General features: G+C 40.8%; 1 protein-coding gene across 1 annotated transcript; it reads left to right on the forward strand.

Moving 5' to 3' along the window:
* The first annotated feature begins 4,457 nt into the window (after positions 1-4,457).
* ndp (norrin cystine knot growth factor NDP) lies at positions 4,458-27,976 on the forward strand. Its single transcript, XM_072397372.1, has 3 exons — positions 4,458-4,683; positions 19,070-19,510; positions 24,471-27,976. The coding sequence occupies exons 2-3, from the start codon at positions 19,304-19,306 to the stop codon at positions 24,693-24,695; spliced, it is 432 nt and encodes a 143-aa protein (XP_072253473.1). The 5' UTR covers positions 4,458-4,683; positions 19,070-19,303; the 3' UTR covers positions 24,696-27,976.
* The last annotated feature ends 15 nt before the right edge of the window (positions 27,977-27,991 follow it).

Raw genomic sequence — 27,991 nt, forward strand, 5'->3', positions numbered from 1 at the left:
TGAGAAATTTGGGGGTCAGCCGAGGTCTTTCAGGTAATTGCGCTTCTTAAACTTCTGACCCACTAAGCCCTACTTACCGTGGTGCAGCTTGCTCCCCTTATTTCCCCTTGAGAGTTTTGACTCTGCATACCAGGACGTGTGTGTATATGTGCTTGTTTGTGCGTGATACAATGAGTTTCTGAACATATGCTGTCAGCCTCACACAGCCCATGTTATTCTTTTTCACCTTTTCTTGGCATATTACTTGTTGTTATTCCCACACCGCCCCTTCTTTATTTAGCCAAGCGATGAAAAATACATGAGTTTGTCTTCTTTGGTCCCTAATCTGCTGTCCTGCTCTGTTCCTGTGTGAAACATATTGAAACAATAGCACTCAGGCTCTGGATGATATGACTTATTTTATCTGGCTGTATCTTCTTTTCTTCTTCTAAATTTTTCTCACAGCTCAAGTAGAGAATTACACCATTGATATCAGTGTGAGTTTACTGTTTCTTTCCGTGATATTCGGTTAAACCTCCAAGAGTTACACCAAGTGACCAAATTCTGAGATGTTTTCTGAGAATAGACTTAAAACTATATCCTGAGTATGAAAGCACGACTTTTATTAGGTTTAAGATTATCATTGGCAAAGGAGAAAATGTCTGACAGAAAAAAGAGGCAGACAAAAAATTCTCCAACCTCTAAATGACGATGAGCTATTGAAACCTCACATATTAGATTGTACAGGGAAAATGTTTGTGGTCACTCTCTACGAAGTTATGTTCACATCTCTGCAGCTGGAAAGATGCCCAACACATGTCCATGACAGTTTGTGTAACTATCAAGAAACCTAATCTGTTGATTCATGTCCTGGGAAACCATAGGCTGTATCATGGGGGATCCAGGGGAGGAGCCAGAGGTGTGCTACCCCTGCTGGGATTTGATTGACCCTGAACCACCCCTACCCAGCCACGGGTGGCTTGATGAGTAAATATTGCAAACTCTAGCACTTTTTTCACATCTTCCTACCATACTTGGAGATGCTGTGTCATGTTGGAAATAGGACAATAACGAAAAAATAAAAAGATCTAACTTGGATGTTGTTAAAAGAGTATAGACAAGTGAGACTACAGTACTTCCAATATAGATGCAGATAGAGTTGTAAATGCTAAAATTCTGAATTAACTAGATGGCAGAGTTGTGGTGTGTGCCATTTGAACCCCCATTCTCTCTACCAATCCTCAAAGAGTCACTTTTTGACTTGTAAGTTGTAATTAACAATCGCAGGAAGCATCGCCATGACATAATGGAAAATGCTAGTGAAGATTTCCACAACAAAATGTACTTTATTGTGTACTTTTGTATCTTCCCTTACCGTAATCAGTTACTGTTAACAAAGTTGTACAGTAGTACAGTAAAAAAAAAAAAAAAAAAAGTATTCTTTCTGTTAAACTTGACCATAAGTACCATGCTTGAGAATTAAGTGTCTTTCCCTTTTCTCTCCAACCAACCTCCTTCCATAGTTCATAAAACTTGTTGATAAGTGTGGTTTTCCTTTCGCCATTTAGTCTTGGTGCTGGTGGTTACAGCCACAGAGGCATAACTGGCTGTATTTAGCTGAAGATCAGGATCCTGTACAGAAAGATATAGTAAAGAGATACCCATTGCGTTGAAAACTGATGCAAAGGGCTCTTGACCAGGTGTCAGTCAGCTTTAGGAGTCGGAATGCTTTGATTTATGGAAAAAATGTAAACAAGATGTCTGAATTGAGTCTGTTGGAGCCAGAGGTGTTTTGAAGCTAGCACCTACTGATCATTTGTGATACTGCACTTGAAGACACTTAAAGTGTAACTATGTCTGCCTTAGTCAACGAACACAACTTACAGAAATACAGTCTCAGATTTCCATTAAATATAAGAAGAGCTTTCACAGCTCTGTACTTTGAGATTGGAAGTGTTGCTGTACATGTACCTCCACGATTATCATTCAAGAAATCTGAGCTCGTCCTCCATCTGACTTTCTCAAACTTTATTATTTTTAAACTTCCATTCAAATTTTGGTGTGGTCAAAGGCACCTGAACCACCTGGTTTGGTGTAAACATTGCTCTTCAGAAGACATCGTGGCTTGTCTTTACACAGACTTTCCGAAAACATCCTCTTTATGTTAGAAGTTCTGCACAAACAGCATAATACACAAACATGGTGCAGACAGGAAAGAAACCTCCAACTCCATTACTTTACAGCATCAACCACGCTTCTTCGGAGTGTTTTTACATGCACATCATCATCTAAAGTCTGATCATATTCCTGATGTTGCGTTTACTACAATTATGATTAACCTGGTCACTCATACTCCCATGTACATGGTCCGGGTTTCTGATGATGTGTCTGCCGTGTGTCCAATTTCTTTGACAGCAAAGAATAACTTGGGAATCTTTGCTTGAGTATTTTCAGATGAGGTCTCTGAGAGGATTCTCAGGGTACAGATGAATAGTCAAAAAAATTACCTTCCAAATGAGGTCAAGGAAGAATGGGAAGGGAACTTTGGCAAAGACAACCTCCTAGCAGAGAGAATCCCACTGCACTTTCAGAGGTATGATGTGGGTCTGTTATGGTGAAACTGTTGTAAAAATGTGGGTAATCCAGAAAGAACATAACTTTATCACCAGTGCCTGTCATTCAAAACGACAATTAAGGAAGCAAAAGGACCCATCAGGGAAACATTCACCCTGTGGGCCTCATATTTATGGACATAAATCCTATTCAACACGACTGCATGAAAATATTAGAGTAATGCTCAAATGTTGTGGCTGCATGGATCTGTGGACTGGACTTATTTAATTTCTCCTCCTGGACTTATTTAATTTCTTTTTAATTTCTCCTTGTTCCCATGTTTAGAAGACAATAAAGGCATTTTCATTTAAAAGTCAGACAAATCCCCTTGGCTGTTATAAGTCAAGAATCCTTCTAAGCACAAGTGATGTAATAGTTTTCTTTGCTTGGGGAGGTTCTTAACTAAGTGAAATGACTCAGAGGTGTCTGAGTAATAATGATGAGAGCTGGTCAAATCCACTTAATACTAAGGAGAGGAGATTAAATGCTTCCTTTTATACTCCGGACCATCCTTTATGACAGAAAGGAGATAGATCTATTCTACAGTTTTCAATGACACCTGATTAAATTTATCTATCTAACAGTGATTTATGTGGATAAATATCAGGACATGAGGATAAGTGCAAGCAGACTGTGTCAACAATATCTGTAACGTTTGTTCTTTTTTCTTTCCTTTTTAAGCTACCAATGTCGATAATAAAGTAATCTCTTTACTTTGTCTTTACTTTGATACTTTGTCTGCATTAGACACAATGTATATTCATAGAACGTCTGTCGTTTCAGTGCTGCAGACCCACATCACAGCTAAATGTTGTTGGATTCTTATTGCAGCTTGGATGTTTTCTCCTATGTCCCAACAAATTTCTCCTACCATCTTTCCTTATCCTCATGAGGTTTTGTGACTCAAATTCAGGGGAAACGGCTCAGGGAAAGATGATGGAAGGTAATTTTTCTGACTGTTCGACCACCCCCTCAGAGATTGTTTGTGAATACAGCCCTTAAAATGTAGAGCTGGAAGCTGGGTGACTGATGTAATATAGCGTATTACAATTATTTGGCAGCTGTTGTGCACACTGCCTCATAGAGGGTATGACTTTCAGAGTTTTATTAGCTTTCTATTGATTGTAGTTTGTCCCTTTTATATTTTCAGGGTGTCTCTGTATTGATCCGTATGAGAGTGATGGATGAAGTTGTTACAGTTTAAATCTGCGCTGTACTGCTCTTGTTCTCATAATTTCCAAACATACAGGCATTTGGTCATATAATGTAATTGTTTAAAGATGAAGACAAATTAAATATCTTTCAGGCAGCTTTATTACTTGACTTACAGAGTCCTGCATATTTTATTCACACATAGTGAACTTTTGCAATCTTTCATGAGTGAGGCTGAACAAGCTTTTTGTTTTCTTTTTTCCATTTAATTCTGCCCACAGATGACGGGTATCTGCACTTATAACACAAAGAGTGCCTTCACCAGAGGATTGCTGAGGTGACTTTTTAAACCTCCCATTTGACGCCTTCTTCCCCTCACCCACCCCACCTGCATACCCCCACCCTTCATGGGGAATAAAGCGTGTGAAGAAGACGGCAACAAGGGCCAGTTGTTTTTGAATAAACTAAATCCGCTAACAGTTTTATAACCCTGACCTCGTAAAACTGGCTGCAGCTTTTGGTCAGCTCTTCCCCCTGATGGGGCGAGCAGGGCCGTCCAGGCCTGGAATTCCCATTTGCCGCCGTGGAGCGTGTCGGTGCGTCAGCTGCTGTGTTTGTGAGAGAGACAGAGAGAGAAAGGGCGTATGATATACGACTGCTGTGTCACGATCCACATGTGACGGCCGTCCTCACGGGCAGAGCATCCAGGCTGCTCCCACTGTTCAAGACGGAGTGAGGGAGTGTGTGACTGTGGGACAGAAGAGGAGAGGGAGGAGAGGGAGGAGGTGAGACTGAGACAGAGGGAGGAGAGACTAGTGCTCAGACAATCAGTGTGTGTGAGAGGGAGGTAGAAACAAGAGGAGCTGGCTGGGAAACAATAGTAGAACAAATCCAGTGTTGTATGCAGGATCTCAACCTCTCTGCTGCCGGCTGCTGAAGGTAAGACCACCAGCCTGGGTGTCACACACCTGGATCAGCATGCTTACACCTACAGGACAATTCTTCTTTACCCTCTTTATGAATATGACACGCTGAAAATGTTTCAGCATTTCTTTGTTTGCATTTCTGCATAGCTGCATCACATATGGTTGTACTCCCACGGAGTTTGAGGGACACTTCTGCTCACTTCTTGTCATCCTCCAGCTCAGGTGCACATTCCTCTTTTACAGCAGGTCTTTTCTGCTGCACATGCACAGTCAGAAAGTGCAAGTGGTTGTGATTAGGACGCAGTGTGACATGACTCATAATAAGAGGAAACATGTTTGTGTTGGCGCCGGTGGATTTGCTAATCAGGCGCTGACAGAAAGGCAAGAAAGGTAATCTGTGCTCACTGGTGTTCAGATATCTATGTGTTTTACAGGTTTGTTATGCCCTAGAGTGTATGATTGACTTAGCCTGTTGCATTGGACCCCAAGGCTGCTGACTTATGGTAGTGGGAGATGATGACAGATATAGCAGACGCTGTGGTAGGTAGGAGTAGGAGGAGAAGACGGGCTACCACTTCCATTTGACTGAGAAGGAGGAGGCAAGTGTGTGTGTCTGAAATAGAGAAGTTGTTTAGATGAAAAATTATGTGACTGAAAGAGAATAGTGGAGAATAAGAGGGGTGAGAGAAACAGCTCAAGTAAGAGGAAGAAACATCTGAAATTGAAATCGAGAAAAGTTGGTAAAGGACACAACAAATAGGAGAAACAGAATGAAACTGAGATGTGTGAGAGATGTGGAGAGAAAGACTGAGTGATGCAAACATCCCTGCAGACATCCCTCTCAGCTTCCGGTGACAGCAGATGAGAAACAGTTTGAAATGTCAGGAAAAGTTTTCAAACTTAAAATCATCTTCAAACTGTTTGGAGGAGAAAAATGCTACAAAGGCGAGTAGGAGGTGTGTTTGAAACGTCGCAGCCAGGTGCAGATAGACAGCAATGCTCTGGCAGAGAAGTGCACGCTTAGTTTTCATGTCAGAGCTCTCATATTTCATTTTCTCACACATGCATGCAAACACACACACTGGGGCCTATTGTGGATGTATTTATTTGGACAGTGTTGAGGCTCTGATAGGCAGTTCACAGTATCTCACCGCTGCAGGAATGTGCTTCTGACAAATGGATGCTCTGCACGAACTGCGGGCCATCGATAGGATCCTCAACGCCACCCTGCCAGACAAGCATGTGACAGATATCTGTTGCCTGAAGAAAACTGGTCCTGCGCGACTAAACAAACATGCCTACGACTTCTTCGCTTGCTCCTTTCACCTCAGGCTGGGAACTGAATGGAGGATTGATCTAGTTACACGCACAGCTTTTAGCCTCCAGCACCAACATTCCCTGCGTAATTCTTCTTTTTTTCTGTCTGATGAGGAGCTGATCTTAGGATTTGAGGTGTATGTGTGTGTGTTGACCGAGCAAGATTAGGAGGATCTGTTTTTATCAAAGCAACTTCACCGCAACCACAGCTCCCACACTGCAGTAGCTCGGAAGAAAAACAAATCTGAGAATATTCATGCAAACGTGTCCTCTGTCTGTAATGTTTCTGAGAAGCTTTAATTGTAAAGCTAACACAAGCTCAGCTCCGGCTCACATAGCTGCCTTTCATTGGCTGTACACCGCTCTCAAATCCACACTGTTTGTCTTATCTTTACTGGGGAGGGATATATTTAGTGAGGAGCTTAGCTTTTAGGAGGTTGGCGCGTGGAGAGGGTGGAGAGGTTGAGTGTGTGTGTTTGAGAGAGGAAGTTTGTGTGTGTGTGATTCGGCTGCTGGCGTCAGTAGACGGTGGAAGAGCTTGGCACTCTGCATGCCAAACCGTGTGTGTTTGTGCATACTCTTTGTGTATGTGTATGTGTTGTTGGAGGACAGGTCTGTACACCACCACCACCCAGCCTCCCCCCTGCGCTGCAGTCAGGAATCTGCCCTTTAGTTTATTAAAAGCTGGTGAAACAATGGAGGGGGTGAGGCTGGGGATGAGGGCAGGTGGGGAGGTGAGCAGAAAATCATGACGTAAACTTCAAGCACGGTGCAGCACTCAGGCAAATCAGAGGAGAGTGTGATGATGTAATTGGAAAGTCAATGAAGAAGAGACATAGAGGTACACTACCTGTCATTCCCTTCTCCTCCAGTGTTTTTTAAAGGACCTGTTTTCACAGCAGGGGCTCTATAACCGAGCAGCCTGCTGCAGACAGGCCGATCCCTGGACACCAGCTGCAGCTGCTGCTTGGGCTGGGTGATAAAGCAGAAGATCCCTCTTGATGATCAGGCTCCTCAGCCTGGCCCACCAGCATCCCAGTAATGTGTAGAGCTCCAAATCAGCAGCATGAAGTACATGAGAATACCTCGCCACACAGCCTTTTGTGTACCGCTTGCACATATGTGTGCGGGTTTGTATGTGTGAGAGTAAAAACCCATACGTGAGGTGGGTAGAGGATATTTATACATGCACCCCACTGGGAAGAACAAAACATTGTGGTGAGGATGGAGAAATTCTGTTCTGCACAACATATGGCTTGTACAGTTGGGAGTCTCCATGGTGTAACTGCTCATAACAGATTTTGAGATAATCCATCTTTTTTTCACTTATTGACTTTTTTTTAAGTTCATATCTTTAAGCTGTTGTGTGTCTGAGCAGAATAGGAGCGACCAGAGCAGTTAGTTTTATTTATTGATCTGTGACCTGGCTGTATGCAGGACTCTAGTTAGCTGCAAGGTGTGGTAGCAGCCACCTACTGAGTAGTTGCAGTAAGTTCTAAATGAATATGCTGGACCAGATTTATAGTCCCTATTAATGCAAATTTGATGTTTGGATTTATATAAAGTTCTACGAAAATAAAAGTACATGCTCTTTCAATTTTAAAGTTTTACATATAAGAAATATCTGATCCTTATCTGGTCTCCAAATTAAAATTACAACACATGACAAATTACACAAATAACAAGTATTATATATAATTATATGTGTTATATAGATTGTATATTGGTCAAAAACTAAGACAAAAATCAGAAGCACAGTGTAAAAACGCAAGGCCACCCTTATTGCTTCCAGAGCAATGAAGAGATTAAGTAACAGCCAGGTGCTGCTAATCAACTGCAACTGATTTATTGATCATCAGTAAGTGTGAGCGCCTCCATAAAAGCAGAAGTTTTGGCAGTTTGCTGGTCTGGAGCATCCAGGTGTGTGTTAACACAAAACTTAGGACGAAACACATCAGATGCAATGATGTTAAAGTCTGTCATTCTACAGAAAGAAAGATTATTCACGTGGAGAAAAAAAAAAGACAGATTTCCATCTTTCCAGGGCTGGATGTCACAGCAAGTTCACTCCAATGCAGACAAGGAAATGCTCAGAGAAACTGCAGAAAAACCCAAGAGCTACATCTCAGACTCTAAAGGCCTCAGTTAACATGTTAAATGTTGAAGTTCATGACAGTACAATTAGAAAAAGACTGAATAGTATGGCTTGTTTGGAAGGGTTGCAGGAGAAAGCCTCTTCTCTCTAAAAAGAACGTGGCAGCATAGCTTAGGCTTGCAAAGCTGCCTCTGAACAAACCACAAGACTTCTGGAACAGTGTCCTTTGGACATAATGATGTTTGGTCATAATGCACAGCAGCACGTTTGGAGAAAACCAAACACAGCATATCAGCACAAACACCTCATACCTGTCAAGCACGGTGGTGGAGGGCTGATGATCTGGGCTTGTTCTGTAGCCACAGGACCTGGGCACCTTGCAGTCATTGAGTCCACCATGAACTCCTCTGGATACCAAAGTATTCTAGAGTCAAATGTGAGGCCATCTGTCCCACAGCTAAAGCTGGGCTGAAACTGGGTCATCAAAAAGACAATGATCCCAAACACAGCAGCAGAGCTACAACAGAATGTCTGAAAAAGAAAAGAAAAGGTGTTGCAATGGTCCAGTCAAAGTCCAGACCTCAATCTGACTGAAATGCTGTGGTGCGACCTTAAGAGAGCTGTGCAGAAACCAATGCTGCAGACCTCAAAGAACTGAAGCAACATGGTAAAGAAGAGCGGGCCAAAATTCCTCCACAATGATGTGAGACTGACAACATCATACAATAACATTTAATTGAAGTTATTGCTGCTAAAGGTGGTTCTATAAACAAATAGTGGAATCGTGGGGTGGGTTTTTCACCCAATGCTTGTTCATCAGTTTTTGTTCAATAAATAATGACACAGTATAAAATTTAATTACTTCTTTTTCAACTGAAGCTATATTTACATAGTAGAACCTAATAATGACCTATTTTTACCTTCTTATTCACATGACTGCATGTCTTGCACTATATGTCATCTATACACAAGTATCTGACCCTTCATGGCAAAAAAAGCATTTATGTTGGTGATAGTTTTAATTTGATACAAGTAACAAATACGTTCTGTGTGAACAAATTGCAGAGTAATGAGAATTTAACCACAGCTAGCTGCCCGTTTCTCTCAGTGAGACTTTACCCAAACTGATGTATTTTATCAAAAGATTTATAAGCTGTTTGAAAGCATGTATCCTCAGTTTCAAGTTTGATTTAAGCCATGTTTGTTTTGGTCTGAGTTGCATCTGTTTATGTGCCATACACAAAAGACCAAATCTTTTTTAACAAGTAAAGCGTAAGCGTCTATCAATACAGACAAAGCTGCGCTGATTCATTCATATCACTTGAAGCATATCCAGACTGTCTCTCTGCTCTGATAAAATCTTGATTTTCTAACCACATCATCTGAAAAAAATCACCATGTATCTTAAAAACAATATCTGTGCAGAAAATTCAGCTATACTTAGATATATGATCCCAAAGAGAAAGGGATTTCACATCGTTTTCTCACACAGCATCGTGGGGGTGGAATTACTTAAGTGAATAATTTCGTTCCTGTGCATGTATATGATTATAAGTATGGTGGCCCAGTTAAATGCCCCATAGCTTGACTGAAATGTGCACCTAACCGGGGATGGAGATAATTCATGATTTGCAGAAACATAAAATACTAAATCGTCTGTTGCACCCACTGGGCCAGCATGTCCCACCTGAGAGTCAGCATCTCTATCAGTTGACAATTACACAGAAGAAAAGAAGCCACTTAGTTAAGACCTTTTGTCTGGGATTAAAGAATTGATATCATATGCTTTTTTTCTAACACAAGTTTTGTTAAAAGTTTAGTTTTTGAGAAATCATGAGAAATGCTTCGATACCCCGCAATGTCCCCGTTGTGAACATAAGCTGTAACGCAAAACAACCAAGTAATTATCAAGTGTTATTGGTACAGTTCTTACTGCTGACCCATTCACACCAAAATTCAAAGCTACACAGACCTGAAACATGAAGTTATGCTTGCTATGACTTGACAATAATTTCTGCAAATATATAGTTGTTTCAGCTCTTAATATCCACCCTGTTTTTCGCCTCCCACTTAAGTGCATTATTAGTCAGTGGAGTCTTACCTCCGGCTCAGCTTTGCCTGAAACTAATCATAACTTCAATAATTTGGCACAAACTCCCTAAGATCCAAAGCAATCTCCTCTTTAACTGACCAATGTGGAGTTCTCGGTACTCAAAAACTAATTAGAGAACCATAGCTGAGAGCCCAGAGGCAGACAAAATTATTACACAGCAAGCATTTTATGTAACTTCAGACCAGTCTGAGGGTCTCCATTTACCGCTTATTAAAAGTCATATCATCTTTCGTGGAGCAAATCAAATTAAGCAAATTCCACTTGAGTTTTGTAGGAACAATTTTAGCAGTATTGCTGAAGGGCAAATAATTTATGAAGGGCTCAGTACATGCAAAAAGATCCATCCTGGGTTAAGAATAACTGGAAAGCAGAACCACATCACTACAATATGACTCCGTCTTACATACCACCAGCCCTCTGGTCTAAAGCTTTTGGATTTGGGGAGCTATGAGATGTTGATTCCAAGCTTAAATTCTGAAGTTATTGTGATGTCTCTATTAGATGCTATGGTGGGAAAGATACCGCTGACCCTCACCCACGGTACAGCGGCAGACGTCTGTTTGTATTTGAATTCAGCCAATTCTTTTATGATGTTCTATGATTTTTTGTTATATTGCTACTTTCAATTTAGGAAGGGATATTAACTTTTCCTCCTTTTGAAAATGAGACTTTTAAAGTGGGTCAATATTAGATAAACTTCATTTTTGAACTTATTAATTGTGTATGGTGAATGTCTTTTCCCTCAAATTGAAGCTTTTGCCTGTAAAATGAGGCTACAATGATGTATTCACGTCACTGATCACATCTCTTTGTGGGGTTATGGTCATTGTTTACATCCATTCCCTCTGATGGCAGCTCCTACTTCAGGGCAAAAAACGGAAATGGCCTGCGACTTCACTACAAGAGCCTCTAAAATAAAACATCCTGGGGCTTTCAGACCTCAAACAACAAGACAGCAGCCAAAGCGTTTATTGCAGTGAGTTATGTCCAACTGTTGGGTTGTATCAGTGTCTGGGAGTCATCAGTGTGTGATTATCTGTTGAGTTTCAATCAAACTCGACGTTTGTTTATGCATATGCAGACGTGGTCTCTACTTTTAATTCATTCTAAATATATTTACAGTGATGGCCTTCAACAACAATGGAAACAGAATAATCGGCATAATTGATTATTTTGCTGCATCTTAACAAAGCTCCTGTTTTTGTCTTCTGTAATAAACCCAACACGTCACTGTGACTTATCGATGTGGACTTTAAAGTGAGAGCTGGCTTTGTACTGTTTGTTGAAGCAAACTAAAAAAGTTAAAATCAAAATCCAAGTTAGTTAAAAGCAAGTTAAAATCCTATATTACACTCCTTTTTTGCTTTCCTGGTGCTTTTTATTCAATTATTTAGTTTTTCTTCTGATCTTAGATCCCTATTTTATTGGGAAAATGTTTAGTAAATTAAGTTTTAATCAACTAGATTTGAAAATAACCATTACAATAAATAAACTTATAAAACACTAACCATTACTGGCAGCCATACTGTAATATGAATACCAGCTGTTTGGATAAATTAGTTTGTAATAAATAGGGTGGTCATTATGCCTAGTTTTCAGGCAAAAAGTAAATGACTCCAGCAGAGTGCTAACTGCGGCATTAAATAATGATAAGAAAAATCTGGGAGTTTGAAAGCTGATTGTGTTTCACATGAGGACCCACCGCTACTTTGTATATTTATCTGTTACTGCATGCAGTTCAGATTGGTGCTCCTTCAGGAATGTTGATGGGGTTCAGTAACTGAAAGATTAATGGGAAGGAGTGCATGTCTGAAAGGAGATATATTTTTGCCTTTTTTCAAGAGGGTTCGGAGTTGTGAAAATGGAAATTTGGAGTGTAGTAAGTAGTAGAAGATCTTATTCCTAAAGCTAACCCAATAGCTAGTGAGAACAATACTTTGAAAAACATTCTATAACACGAGGTTGATAAGAGGTTCAGAAAGTGGTGTTCAAGTAATTAAAATACTGTCCTCTCATTTAGGACTTGAGCTAGGTCTCAAGGACAATGTCGAAAGAACACAAAGCTTGAAAAATATAAAGATGATGGCCAACTTTGGCACACACTTCACTATTCTGTCTGAACAGAATAACTCTACCTTTCTGATGCAACAGCAGTCCCTCCACTGTTTTCTGTTATTATCTCTGGTATATGTATGTTATTTTTAGAAGTTTATTGGATGGAGCCTGGCCTCGCAGCGATGTTTCTACAAGAGTCATCAAGTGAAGTTGTTTACCTTAATGGAGGTGAAATTTCATGGGTAATTCAGAATGAATGACTTGTTGTACTTTGTGGAGTTCTGCTGCCAACATAGCTGCATTACGTAATGAAAACAGCAAGGACCCAAGGTGACACGATAAGTTTGGATCCAGCACTCCTCCCAAACATAATCACTGTAGTTTAGACTTCTGCAGTGCAACAGAGTGGTATGAGTACTTGGAGTGGATGGTCTGGGATAAATGAAGAGGCAATGGAAAAGGAATGAAGGAGGAACTGGTTGTACTTTAAATTAGATGACACCGAGGATGTGTTTGTGTGACTATCTTGAGATGAGTTTGGTTTGAGTGGTTGATGGAGGTGATTCCAAACCGTGAATCCAGGAAAGACACGGACCAAGACGGTTTGCTGGTCATTATATTTGGACAAGAAAGGGGAGGTGGAGTGTTTGAGCGGATCCAGCTGCTTTTTGTAAACTGTCAGGACTCAATAAATCTGAGCAGGACAGGTGAGGGTGAACTCGACAGGAGGAGACCACACTGGCCTTATGCTGCACCAAACCTCACGACCTTGTTTCCTTATCTGTATCAACCGATAAAGACACACACGGATAAGTTCTCACCCTCAAAAGAGCAGTAATGAACTCTCGCTCAGACACATTCTCCATTTATTATCCTAAAAGCCCCCATTATCTGAACCAGCTGCCATTCATAGCTATGTATTGATATCACCAGCTTTCAGAGCTTAAGCCCGAGCAGCCAAAGGAGACTGTAATTATGATGTGTAGTCACCTTGTATTGAGGGATGTCCCCTGCCGTAGTGCAGTTAGAACAGGGTGGCCTCGGCTGGCAGACGACAATCAATAGAAAATCATCTCTGCTGGGCATAAAAAGGTGGGAACGTCTGGACAGCTCAACTAATTGTTAATGAGAAAGGACATTGCTGGCAGCAGACCAAAATTACATTTAGGATAGGGGAACGTTTATTTTGCTTGTCCTGGTATTTACAAGGCAGACCGCTGCTGTCATTATCTTTGTTTGCTTTCCATCATGGTAAGGCCAGAACCTGTTGTCTGTTTAACAAAAACACATGTTCTAAAGGGGAACTGTGATTTATGAGGAAATGCCGAGGATGTTTTCCTGGTGTGACCATAACTCCAGTTACATTGTCCTGTTAGAGTCGAATTGATTTAGCATGTTTTCACTTTACAAAATCAATTTACTGGGTTTAGATGAGCAGCAATCATACATGCTTTCTGCTCATCTGAACCAGGAGCGTCATCTAGTGAGAGCAGGAAAATATTGTCATTGGCTTTAACTTCCCAAATTCATTTCATGTGTTGGTTTGAGTGGAAATTTGCACGCTTATTTTTTTCCTCAAAAGGACAGAAATCCACGAATTCTCAGTATCATCTTTGGTCTTCGTTGTTAAAGGTTACGGTCGGTATTCAGTCCAACATCAAGACTCTGGTTTGACATACCAGGACATAATTAAAAATAATCTGGATTTAAAATGAGTTAAATACAGCCTCAGTTGAACAACAACAAATTAAATGTTACATCATTATTTATTTAATAACATCTAAGGGAAAATGCAGAACCAGTGTGTGAAAACGTAAGTCTGCTCCAGCTCTGACTTGAAGCAATCCTTTTCTGTTTGATCTTATTAGTCTCTCACATCTCTGTGGACATTCTTCTTTATAAGATTGCCTTGGTTCATTGAAGTTTGCAGCATTCATTCATGCACATTTTGGCCTTATAATCCCTCCCAGACTGATGGGCAGCAACAATTACTCCTTAGAGATCATTGCTGATGTCTTTCCTCCTTGACATTGTGATAACGCACACCTGAATGCTGCAGCCCAGCCCACTACCAAAACTTTTGCTTTCACAAAGGTGCTCACACTTGCTGATGATCAATTGCAATTAAATGCCTTTGATAAGCTGCTATTAGCGAGGTTTGCTTCATCTTATTGATAGGATACAGTATAAACACTGAAAAAAGTGCTCTATTAAATGGTGGAGCAGGATATTAAAGGGTTAAGTTACATGATGGATTTTTAAAAATCGCTGATGAAGTATCACATATGGACGCTCTGAGAATGAATGGAGCAAAATAACACAGATTTGATTAATCTTTTTTTAATGATCTTCATGGTGGCTCACAGCACATTCTCAGTCCATCTTTGTAGGATTGGACCCCATTGTTGAGTCAAAAGTAACTAAAAGAATATTTTTCTCAAAGGGTCATTCCCAGCAGTTTTTCACTGGGGTTCAAGCATTAGTTGCCTTAGTAGTACAATATCCATTATACTGGAAAAACAATAACTTTCTTTTGGTTTCTTGGGGGGAGGAGAACCATAAGTTAATGCATTTGTGTATTGACTTATCCAGCAGATAGACAGTATCACTTGAATTTTGTTGTAGATTTGTCTGCAGATACCTGGTGAATATAAAGATATTTTCTTCCTCCGCACTTTCCTGTTCACTCATGCACGTTAAAGCAGGACATTCTCTGCTTAAGACGTGTTCTCACATCTGGAAAAGCTCCGGAGTGGTGCCTGGATAAAGTGCTCAGAAAGCAGGATGATAAAAATACATTGTTGAAATTTCAGCGTTTCATTCACAGCACGTTGAGAATGACTGATAAGGCTTCCTACCTTTCTGGTGATCACAGATTTCATATTGATATCAATGCATTTTTCCATTTATCCACAACATACATTTGCAACATAAACAAGAATGATGTTTCTCACTAAATCAGCATTTTGCATTAATGTTTGCCTTGAATTCTCTAGAGGATTAACACGAATAGTCTCACTCTGTCATTTCCTAGAGTTATTACAATGTTGTCGCCATAAAAAGTCAGGACTGAATCTTTGAATTGTAAGGTCTGCCGTGCATATGTGAAAACTACTTTTGTCTATGACTGACATCTTTATCTGGTCTCCACCAGCTCCTGAGGGAGATATCCGACCCTTTCAATGCACCCCTCTGCTCACCATTTGTTCACCATCTTTGTCTGCTTTGTACTGGTTTAAAACTGGTTGAAACAGCTACCTGCTGTGCCTGATAACATTGCTGCGAGAACTGAAAATGACAAGTTACGTTTTGGGCTCAGCATAACAGCAAACGATCAGGAGTTCCCTGCACAAATATTGACCATTTCAGCTTGAAAACAGACCTCATGGCATTAGCTCATCTTATGACTGTTTTATAGAAAACAAAAACGTCATGTTCTTATCACTTTGGCTTTCCACAGAGGCCATTAGCATACAGTATTCTTAGATTAAACTGTGGACAGGACCTTGGGGTTTTAGTGGTAAAATAACACTTAGCTAGTTGTTTCTGGGTCTTTGGACAAGTAATAAAGCTGTCATGTGTAGTTTATTGTGTGCACTGCACTTAAATGGAATTTCTAAGGCCACAGGGCACATACAGAATGCACAGAGGGCGGTAGGAGAGGGTTGACCTGGGTGGGAAAAGGCCCAAGCGCAGGCTTGCGTCAGTGCTCCCTTAAAACTTTGTGTTCATGCCTACATGTGGTGGATGTATGAATCTTTTCTTTATTTGGTCTCATCTGCCTGACATGCCTCATTTTACATCCTTCTTTCCGTCTTATGTGGGTTACCCATCACTGATTTCATCTTGTACTCTCACTCAATCCTCAATGATTTGAGTGTATGATGCCTAAAACGAGAACACTTTTGATGCTGATTGCGATACCAGCAGCAGAGATGGGGATAACAGTGGTCATTACGTGGCTGGCAGAGCTGGAGGTGCTGATGGGTGCTGGCTGTATGTGAGAGGACGGGGCTGTCCGCTGTGTAAACCCTCTAGCACATGTTCAACAGGCCAACAAACCATCTATGGGAGTATTTATTTTAACAGCCCAAATGATACTTCTATTTCTCTCAAGAGGAATGTTAACATTAAATGATTCCCCTTAGAAAGAGAAACACTGTGGCTGAAATGAGAGGGGTTAAAGATGGAGGAATGAGGAGGAAGTGTATAAAAATTGAATTAACTAGCATCTTGATTTCAGCTGAAGAAGGGAATTTAGTGTATCAATTATTTTGTTTTTCTTCTTGTTTTCCTTTAATAATTTGTGCTTAATAGTTCACTCAACAGTCAGCCTACTTGCTCCATCTGTCAAAGCTGAAAACGTGCTGATCTATGCTCAGTTACCCTGAGGGGAGGGAAAACTCAAACATCTGATCTGACACGTGATCAAATTCCTGATTAATAATCATCTTACCTGGACATTTTCACTAAATGCAAATATTCTAATCCACTATCTACTGTGCCAGACACCTCTGACTGCTTGATAAAATCTGACATGTCATGGTAATTCTGAATTATCTGACTGATTGTTAGCGACACGACACGACAGCTACGATTATGTTTGTGGCATTGGTCACTGTTTGAGTGAATTATGACGCCAGTTAGAACTACCTGGACTCAGTATTTATTCTAAACACTCAAAGTTACTACTTTGTGTACACAAACATACACAGTTTCAAAGTAACTGTTTTATTTTTAAGCTGTTTTTAATGTTTTGGTAAAAATTACAACAATTGTGCCTTCTTGAATTTGGATGAATCGTGCAGATGCAAATAGATAGACCTGCTCACCTACTTTTCCCTGCAGCTCTTCTTGTTTTTCCAAGCATGCAACTTAAACAGCACACAAAAACATATGTCGTATATGACATATATTTCCCAATTTGTGTACTTTAAAACAAAACAAGTGGCAAGCAAGTTATAGTGTTTCACATTATTAAACAGCACTTGGCAACTTGTGGACTTGAAAATATGAAATATGAATGAATACAACTTACAGCTCCATCCCCATCCCTCTCTGCTGTGCCTCAGCTCAGCTCTAAAGTTCCTCCTTGTCATTTGCATCCAGGCTTGTAACCATGACAACTGTAGAAGTGGCAGGGATTGACATTAATTAGAGGCGCCTCTTAGTTTTTATTGGTTAATTAAAAATCTACGTATGTTGACCTGCTATGTGAAGAGTTATTTGATGCTGTGATTTTAGGCATTCAGCAAACAGACTGTGGCACCTGGTAGAATAATAAGACTTCCTCTTTTTTCTTTTGCAATATCACAACAGATGTTTTCTTGACCCCAATCAAGACTCTGCTACAGTTTTATCAATCCAAACAAATCTAGGAAGTTATGAGTGTGAATATTGCTAATCCATCCAAACATCCATTATCTTCCACCTATCTGAGGTCAGGTTGCAGCACCAACAGGACCAGGAGGAAAACCCAGACGCCCCTTTCCCCAGCAACACTCCCCAAGGTGAAGGGATATATAATCATTCCAGTGAGGAGGCACCCTAACCAGATGTCCGAACCACCTCAGCTGACTCCTTTTGATGAGGACTCTACCCCAAGCTCCCTGCGGATGGTCGAGCTCTTCACCCCATCACTAAGGCTGAACTCAGCCACCCCCTGAAGGAAGTTCATTTCAGAAGATGGACAAGTAAATCAAAAGCTTCAACTCTCAGCTCAGCCCTCTGTTCAGCACAGCGGACAGGTGTAGCGCCCTGCTGAGGAAGCCCCAATCCGTCTGTTCATCTCTTGCTCCAACTTGCTATCACTAGTGAGCAAGATCCAGAAATACTTAAACTCTTCTTAAACTCGAGATACTTAAAAGTATGAATGTAGCTAATTGATACATTTTTGATAAAGCAAATGTCAGCTCAGGATCTTCACGACCCTGAACGAGACGAAGCAGGCACAGTAGATGAATGGATGCATAGATAAATGTGTCATCTCTAATACAACTTCTGAGGCAATGTTTGTAACCTTTGTAGTTTCACTGTAACCTTCTGATGCACATGTGTAAAACAAGCTTAAATAATTAAAAACTATAGGCACAAATCAAGTATTTACAAGCAACTGATGTAAATCAGTCCAATAATTAGTCCAAATCAGGTTACCAGCAATAATATTTGTTTGAAAAATCATTTAACCTCTATCATTGAGCACCTCTCACATTCCCTGACCCCATATGTACTCACACTTCTCGATAATTCACAACACATTCAGCAAACCTGCCTCTGCCAGCACCAAGCTCTTTCTTAACACAAACCTCATTGTCAGGAGGTCTATAAAATGTCAAGTTGGAATAGGGGAGGGGGGGAAAAAACGTAAATACCTGTGAAAATATGCTGCGGGACTGGCAGAGGGCTTGTAGTCATGAGAGGGCTTGTTGGGAGAGCGATTTGTTTTAATGAAAAAGTTGTTCCTGTGGAGAGGAAAGGGCCTGGCTGCAGGCTGTTTGTGTATGGCTTAAGTTTCTTCTCTATAATAAAAGCAGCAGGACTTATGTGTCTGCATGTGTGTGTCCAGTGCGTGGGTGTTGACCGCGTTGACTGTAGAATACAGGAGACAATGTGGGCAGCCAGGTTTGGAGAGACATGCACACTTAAACAGTCAGTCACTTATACGGGCAGAAAATTCCAAGAGGAGCTGTCTGGAGGTAGCTTCATCCACTTTGCACATCCTATTGTATGACAAATTGACATAACATGTTACCAACACACTCGATTTAGCTTCATGTCTCTGTTTCAAATGATTCCCTCCTGTTTGTCTTCTTCCTCCAGACTGAGATGGATTGAGATGGCTGGGGATGGAGCGGCCCGATGTAGCCACCCACCTGCCACCTTTGACCTTCCGCTGCACTAGCAGGAACAAAAAAGAGGCAACAGTTCCCTTCTGTGCAAGATCCTATAATATATTGTGACTGAGAAAGGGACAGACCTGTGATAAAGAAGGGTGAAGGAAGCAACAGGCATAGGACACTGCGTGAGGATCAGGAGGCTCAGAGTACCCCGATCATGAAACCTTCGATCTTTGTGGGTCCCCCCTCTGGCCTCCTGCTGGTCCTGATGTGCTGCCCCCTGCTGGGCTTGGTCCAGTCTGCCAGCAGCAACAAGGCCAGCGATAACGCACACCCACACCTGGGTGACACTGACCCAGATCGCTGCATGAGGCACCACTTTGTGGAGACCATCACGCACCCAATCTACAAATGCAACTCCAAGGTAAAGCAGACACAAAACTACACAAAAACACATTTGTACGCCAACGTGCTGCACTGTAGTCTAATGTTCATTTTAGTGAAAATTTGTTTAAAGTAACAAGACAAGTCCAGCTGACAAGTTCACTAATTTGTTTCAAATATCAGCAAAACATTTTGTTCCAAATCAGACCTCAGAGACACAAAGAAAACCCCGGAACACCGGCCAAAAAACTTGTATGACTTTAGCTCCCCCTCCTCCAATTGGTCAGCCCTCTCTCGTACTTTATCTCCGTCATTTCGACGAATCACGTTTCGTTTCTGTGTGTGTGTGTGTGTGTGTGTCTGGACATGCTGGACATGAGCCACGCTGCAGACATATTCTGCTCCTCAGCTGGGACTCAGTTTTTGGCCAAAGCGGACGTCTCGCTGTCAGGGGCCATAGGAAGAAAGATGGGCTGAGGAAAGAAAAAGAAAAGTGGAGAGTGAATAATGATGGAGGTGCGGTGCTCATTGTGATGTTTCAGACAACTTCAAGACAACCACTTAATGTGAAAAGACTGATGATCCACCGAGCAGTGCCAAACACATGAATGCTGCTGAAGAAAGGTGTTGTCAATTATCTCTCTATCCTTCTGTTGTTCACCAGAACAGTTGTTCCTCTGGCGTGAGTGATCTGTTCTTTGGTCTTTTTTTAATATTCTAACTCTGAGTACATTGAGCAGGTGGCAAAACCACAGATCAGCTCAGGCAAGGCCTGCCTGCACAGCATGAGTCGAGCTTTCTATTACAGTACACAGAGTTGATTGGAAGCCTGGCTCAGAAACCGTTTCACACCTCACTCTGCTCAAGTTCACACAAAATCCACCTGCACCACGTATTTCCCTTCTGTTTCTGTGAGTATTTGTTCATTTAAAAGTGTTGAGTGCAATGGGTGAACATATCTACTACCCATGTACAGATTAGGATCTTCCATCCTTCTTAAGTTTTAATTTGTAGGCCACATCCGAGTTCAGCTTACACTCTGTGAAGCTTTCTGCATTACATTGGCTCCATAAGGACAAAAAGATAACCATGGGGAGCCTTTTTTTGAATAAATTAAAAGAAGTCTCAATTTTGAACACCATTCCTGGTTGGCAAAAGCTCAGACATGAATTAATCTCTTATTACTGATGTCCCAATCCAATGTTAGGTATCAAATTGATTGCTATTGGGGTCACTATGTAGACCTCATCTCAGATGTCAGAAATTTGTTCAGTTGCCTTTTTTGTTGCCTAAAATTTAAACACATGGTTGGATGAGACTGTCCTCCGAAAAACAAACCCATCGGTCATTTTTTCATGAAGGCAATAATGACCTATAATTATGTTCAAATAATATCCTCTATTGGTCAAGAGAGCAACTGCATGTGAACGTACAAAATAGCGGTCATTATAGTGGCAGTGGCTAAGTACAAAGAATGTAGTGTAGTCCTAACCGTGATGGTTTTAAAACCATAACTAAGTAGACCTGAACCCTAATAAGTGATGTTATTGCCTAAATCCAACCAGAAGTTGACCAAATTTTTTTGTTAAAGTGTTGTATTATTGACTGAATGTGACCCAAAAAAACAAAAAAAACAATTGTCAGATCTGGATGTCAACTTTCTGTCGATGTCCAGTGGTTAAAAGCGTTGCATGCCATTGCACCTTCCACCTCTTCCTTCTCAAGAGGACCTTGACCTTGTTAAAGAAAACACTTGAGAATTCTGTTTGCTCTGATTTGGAAATGCTCAGAATGGTCATAATTCCCTCCTTCCACCTGTGGGGTTTGTAGAGTAGAGGATGCTCCTATGAGTCGTATTAAAGGGCATGAACAAACAAGCAGTTTGGTCCTTTTGATAAGAGAATTTCTTGATTGGATACAATAAGTTCACCCAGCTAACTCAGGCTCAAGACACAGTCGAAACAACACACTGGAGGAAACTTTAAAGGGAAGAAATGTTTCCACCGTGATAAGGCAAAAAGGATTACAGAGAAGGTAATTAGTTGATTAAGTGATTCGTTCTGGCTGCTTTTGCAGCTTTTGGAGCCACGACACACCCTACCCTCTGTGTAGGATACCTTTATCTCTTATTAAATGTTTATCTCTCCTTGTTGCTCACTCTCAGGGTTGAGCAACAAGGTGCCACATTTAATTAGACCAGCTTTATTTACGCTGATGTTCATTAATTAAGCAGCTTTGACTACAACTGGAGTATTTCAGACTTCCTCACAGCAGACCTAAACCAAGTCTTTGTATGATTTTAGTTTGTTGGTAATAATGACTGCTAAACTTATGAAACTGTGAAATTCACAAAGGATTTAAAAAAAAATGTGACTTATGTATTGTGAAAGTGGATTTAAGTGCCATAAAAAAAGAATACACAGCAGAGCCCAAGGCAACGTCATAAAAAAGCCCAAACTTAAAACTTAAATCCTCAGATTTAAGAGACTTGGAATACAGACTGTTTGACATGAACTTTCAATCTGACTCAAGCAATTGCCTGATCCAAATAATCAAGGAGTCTTTCAGTCTCTCTGTTTAATAATGTAATGTCTTAAACGTACTATGTGGAGATGCAGCCAGAGGTTGTATAGAGAAATTGAAGCTTTATTTGCACAAAACAAGAAAAATCAGGCTGTATCGAGTCATACTGCAACTCTTCAAGAAACTGTTGTAGACCCTTCTACTAACACCTAACTCTCCCTCCTTTAACTATTCTTGTTGCACACTATCTTTTAAACAGATTAGCTGTTTAATTTCTACGCATGTGATCCTTTTTGTGCTGAAGGATGAATGTTGTTCCTTACTTGTAAGCAGCTTTGAAAAAAACACTGCTAAATTTTTCTTTTATTTGATTGTTGAAGTGGATACGAGACATTCAACATGGTTACATGCACAGTTGAGTTGAGTTGAGCCACCGCTACAGCTCAACTTTTGATCAGACCACTGTCTCAGTACACGTGCATGGGAGCAGGATCAAGTAATTGCCCCAAATATGTCTGACTAAACAGCGCTGGGTTGTGTGCAAAAAGAAAAGTTCAACACATTCTGTTGCTTGTGGGAGATCATTAGCATGTAAGTATAGCTCAATTCCCTGCACAGAGATGGTACTTAAGTTTCTTGAATGGCGATTTTATCAGATAAAACTAGAAAATCAAGATTTTATATAAATACATGTATTTTAAAAGTCCAGTTTTGGTTAGACTAACACAATAATTAACTTTTTTATAAGTGTCATGCAAACATGCTTAATTTACTACCTTCATAAGAGTTGTGATTAGTTTGTGATTGGAAGTCTGTTTCTACTATATAGAGTCATACGTGATTGTTTCTACCTAAACAATTTATATTAGGGTTTTTAGGTTTTTTTCCATCCCCTCTGTTTGTTGTATACCTTTGTATTCATTTAAGAGGTCTACAAAACTACAAAGCCCTGCTGTAAGTCTTCCGCAGTTAGTCATTGTTTCCTACAGAAAACTATGTTTATAGTCCAGTCTTTCTTTGTTTCGCTTAATGACATCACCACAAAAGACATATGCATAAAACCAGTCTCGTAGTCGGTTTGGCATGGCCCTGAAAGGAATGAGCAGCTGCCTTTTACTTAAAGCAGATTGAAAGTAGGTTCTTAAGGAGACAGGTTAAAACAGAACACTTTTGACATAAAGTGGTAAGAGTGTGAGAATTGTTTGTTTTTTTGTTTAACTTTATAGCATGTAAACCTCTTATAGCAGATGCCTAAAACAGAATAATAAATCTGTGAATGAGCATAACGTGCACTAAAAGGTTGGATTTTTAATTTTTTCCACTTGTCACTGTTTAAATGTCCATCTATGCCTAAGATGAGTACATGTTTTGGAAACGTGATTGTCTTGCAGCTTTAGTATTCTTTTACTTAAGTTTTCTCTCCTCAATCCCTGTTTGGAGCAGCAGAATGTAACTGTGTTCTTTGGTAGACACTCAAACTACTTCCCTTTTGAAAGAAAGATCCTTTTTACTCTTCTAGTTTTACCTTAAAGACATAGTTACTTGTTACAACAACCACAGATGACATCCTCAGTCATTTACTTCAAATAGCAAGACTTTATTTTTTATTTTATACCCAGATTTATTAGTTTTATTAATGCTGGACTTTTACCTTTAGCATATATTTACTTTTAGTATTTATGGAGTATTTTGCAGTGCTGCCTTTTTGGATCAAACCAGTGACTCGTGTGTTCCGTATTTCTGTCTTTGTAAAACCATGAATGACACTTTATCCACTTTATTTGTTTATATAGCATAGCGCGGCATGAATGAAAGGAGAACCAGGAACAGTGTAGACCAAAGGGGAGCTAGTAGATGAAGGGAGCGTTTGATAGTCTGATCCCCAGCCCGAACGAAGACAAATGGTCTTACAGTGGCGACAACACTCCTGACCTGTGTGTGTGTCACCCTGCTATGGCCCCAGACAGGCTTTTGTCAAAGTGGGTACATGCTTGGCGACACACAGCAGCTGACAGAAGGACATGACACAAGGGGCTGTTTAGGGAGGCGACAGGAATGTAGTGACCCACAGAGGCATGCCAGTCAGACGGATACAACAGTGATCAGGCCGGTGCTTTGTCTGCATGTGTGTGTTTGATCTGGCTGGTCAAACTTAAAGAGGGATTAAAGTTTTGGTCTTTCTTCTTCCAAATGGCACAGAATGGCTGTGTTTGACCCTGAGGTGTAGCAGGTGTAGGAATGTGTGCCTGCTTTAGTCGCTATCTCTTATTTTGCAGGTGCACGGCCGAGGCTGGGAGGCTTAGGAGAAGCTCTGAGCCCAAACAGGCCACTCACTGTCAGGATGGGCGGACAGAAACACTGTCTCATTGTACTCAGTGACCCTTTTTCTCATCCCTACCTGAACCTGAAGGTGATGAAAAATGTGCGTGATCGACTTATCTGTATCTTCCTAACATTTTCTGCATGCTGTTTTGCAGATGGTGTTGCTGGCGCGCTGCGAGGGCCACTGCAGCCACACCACTCGCTCCGACCCCCTCATCTCCTTCAGCTCGGTGCTTAAACAGCCATTCAAGAGCTCCTGCTCCTGCTGCCGGCCGCACACCTCTAAGCTGAAGGCAGTGAGGCTGCGCTGCGCCGGCGGGACTCGCATTACGGCCACTTACAGATACATCCTTGCCTGCAACTGTGAGGAGTGCAGCTGAGCAGGCAACAGCTCCCTCCCAGACCCTCAAGACTCTCAAGATCCAGCATTTTTCTTGGCCTTGGACCTCATTCTAAAGCTGTTCAGAGTATTTGGTTGATTATTGGATCACAAAATTGCCCCAGAGATGCTTGTCTTTATCTTGGGAGTGAAAGTTTTGAGGAATCGGATCACCCTTATGTGGTCCTTAAAAGTGACCTGCAGCCCTCGAGACTCAGATAGAGCATTCTATACCTTCTCCATTATGTGCGTTCATCAGTGCAAACCATGCGAAGCACATTTCTCCAACTCACAAGGCCAGACACCACAAACTGATACTCCCTTGAGCCAGTTTGAGACCCTCCTCACTGCGGAGACATACTGCGCTCATTACAGGTCTCTGTAATCCATAACACACACACTCACAAACTGCAATGTGAGAGCTCATTACAAGTATCTGTAACAGCCACCATGAAGAACCCACCATGCATTTGACAACAAAACACGCCTCATTAAATAGCAGCATGGGAAAGGCCTCAGCAAGAATGAAGGGGTCTGCATGAGCCCAGGCATATGGTGGATCCATAGAGGAGCACCTGCACCATGCTTACTCACCCAATAACATTTTACACACTCCCTGCAGACTTTCATCTAGCTGTGTAAAACAAGACCGATGCTGACAGGAGAGCTTGTCGAGCGCACAATAAAAGAGGCCATGTTAAATGGAGCCCTGATGATGAAAGACAAACAAGGATGAAGGTGTGACCAGCCTCTGTTTGGTGGTGTGAACTCTCAAGAGACTCTCAAGGATATCAGTGTTCACAGAACGTGTATTCTATTTGAATGTTTGTGACGTTTCAGCTAGCATTATTGTATCTGCAGCTACTCATTCATAAAACTGCCGCTAAAGCCTGTTGTGTATCTTTACTCGTGACTTGTCCAGCATTTTGACTTGAAGGAAGCTTTACTGTCAAAACAGCGCTATGGTTGTAAGAGTCTGTAAAGCCTGCATACGTGCTCTTAACAGTCCAATATGATGAATACAGAACTTCAAACTCCCCCTCAGTTCATGCTGTCTGTCTCTGACTCATTGCCCTCCAGAACGTGCGGTCAGTCCACCTGAATTTTAAACATGTCATTGTTCAAGTTGTGTTTTTGTAGAATTAAAACTCACAAAACCAGAAGGTTTCAGAGCTTACATTTGAAAGTTTAACAAATAGATAAGGGGATTTATGGAAGCAAAGAAACTAAAAAAAATATAACCCCAACTGAACAATTAAACTTCTTTTTCTTTTTTTTAGATTTTTAAAAATACAACGTTGTCCTCTATGCCTTCTGTGGTGCGTTGTTGTGTGTCTTGGCCCACTCTCACGCCCAGCTCCCTACATGCTTACACTTTTTCAGGACCCCATGGCATTTTTAACGTAGGGAAAAGGTTTATTTTCAGCCAAACCATGATTCCCTCCTAACCTCAACCATACCTAAACCTAAAAAAACAAAGGAGAATGAAACTGAAGAAACAATGGTCTCACACAGGAGACTCAAACCGCAGACTATGAAGCATAACTAAGTGAAACAAAACGCGTTTCGCAGATCTTGAAGCTGATTCTGCAGAACAAGAATCCCATAACCACCCCTCCTACGTCCTTATGTAGGCTTATGTGATTGCTCTTAAAGTTCCAGTGTAAAATTTAGAGCAAAAGTTTGGCATAAATGCAACATAATACTCATAACTATATTTTCATTAGTGGAGAATTGCATGAAAAATAAGAAATATTTTGTTTTTATTCCCTAACAAACTGAACACTCATCCACAGTAGACCTTAAATGCCTTTTATTGCTGCATAGTTTAGAAGTTAGTGGGAGTCTTTAACTGGTTGCAATTTGCAGTTTGAAACACTAAATGTCACCACATCCTCTACACTGGACCTTTAAGACGTGTTCAACTCCAAAGCATCAAGTTTAGTTGTTTCACCAACTAAAAAGGACACCTAATGCGTATCTCAGAGACATAGATGAAGCCTCAGATGAGGAATAGCTTCCTCATCGCTGTCTAGTTCTGGTTCGCTCTCACCCATGTGATGAGTTACTGGCTCTCATTGTCATGTACAATAAATTCAAGTCTCCCTTTTCCCTTTAATGTTTCTGTCCCACCCCTGTGAACTGAAATCAATCTGATGTTAAGAAGGCACAAAATAAAAACTAGCAATCATTTTTAGAAAATACATCAAAACTAAAAGGATCAAGCTTCTTTTAAACATATAAGGAGTAGAAAGTACATGTATTTTTGTTAAAATGTGGCAGGTAAAAGTAAAAAGTTGAAGCAAGGAACAGATGGTTAAAATTTCTATTGAAATAATGACCTATTCAAGCTTGAACATCAAAATGACTGAAAATAGTTCCTGCATAACAGAGCAATTGGACAGACCTTTGTTCCTTCAATTTAACATGTCAATCACAGAATCCGAGAAAAAAAGGGGACCAATGCTTGATCACATGCATGCTCATTTCCTGTGTGTCTCTGTGCATGTGAAGGACGTTTGAATCCACTCCAGGACCTTTAAATAAACAGCTATACATAGGCATAGTTCCATAATACAAATACATCAAATGTTCAGCCATAAATTACATCACAAATGGGTTTTAATGTCATGAAAATACAATAACGATTCAAATGTACAGCTAGCTAAACAACTGGAAAACAAAATGTTTTCTTTGCTTCCATAAAGTTTTATGTCATAATAGCAGCCAAAGTATGAGGCTGTAGCATGTGTTGTCCTCGGTGATTGAAAAATACATCAGTTTCTGCTAACATCGGAGCCGACTTGTAACCTTTCACTGAAAACTAGCCCTGTTACTTCCGAGCTTTTGGCACTACAAAGTTGGATTTCAGAAATGGAAATTGAGAAAAGTTACAGAGAGTTGGAGGCCTTCAGGGTGGCTGAGTGGTTGGACAGACTGTCTCCTTTCAAGAGTCATGCCACTTACAAACAACCTGAATCAGCCTGCCTGGATTAACAGAGTATCCCATTAAGATTCTTTCTCAAAACACACGAGAAATGTTTGTGTTGGGCACAGAAAAAAGTAAAGAGCTCAAGGACTGATTGACTCTATGGTTTTCATCCACACTCGTAATGTATATGCACCCTGTACAGATGTCTTTGCTGTGTTTTGGGCTGAAACGCTTCCACACTCTGTGAAGTAGTATAATACACCATTCTGTGGACATTTCAATCCTGACCACAACTGACAGCACGGCCTGCTGCTTCACACGTGAAACTAATAAAATCCTTTTCCCTCTGACTCTGGAGATTAATC

This window comes from Leuresthes tenuis, unplaced genomic scaffold (assembly GCF_036924035.1).
Source record: "Leuresthes tenuis unplaced genomic scaffold, fLeuTen1.0.hap1 SCAF_12, whole genome shotgun sequence".
Taxonomy (NCBI): domain Eukaryota; kingdom Metazoa; phylum Chordata; class Actinopteri; order Atheriniformes; family Atherinopsidae; genus Leuresthes; species Leuresthes tenuis.

Coding starts and splice junctions, on each gene's coding strand:
- ndp (XM_072397372.1), top strand. CDS start 19,304: ATGAAACCTTCGATCTTTGTGGGTCCCCCCTCTGGCCTCCTGCTGGTC. Junction 19,511..24,470: donor TCTACAAATGCAACTCCAAG/GTAAAGCAGACA, acceptor GCTGTTTTGCAG/ATGGTGTTGCTGGCGCGCTG.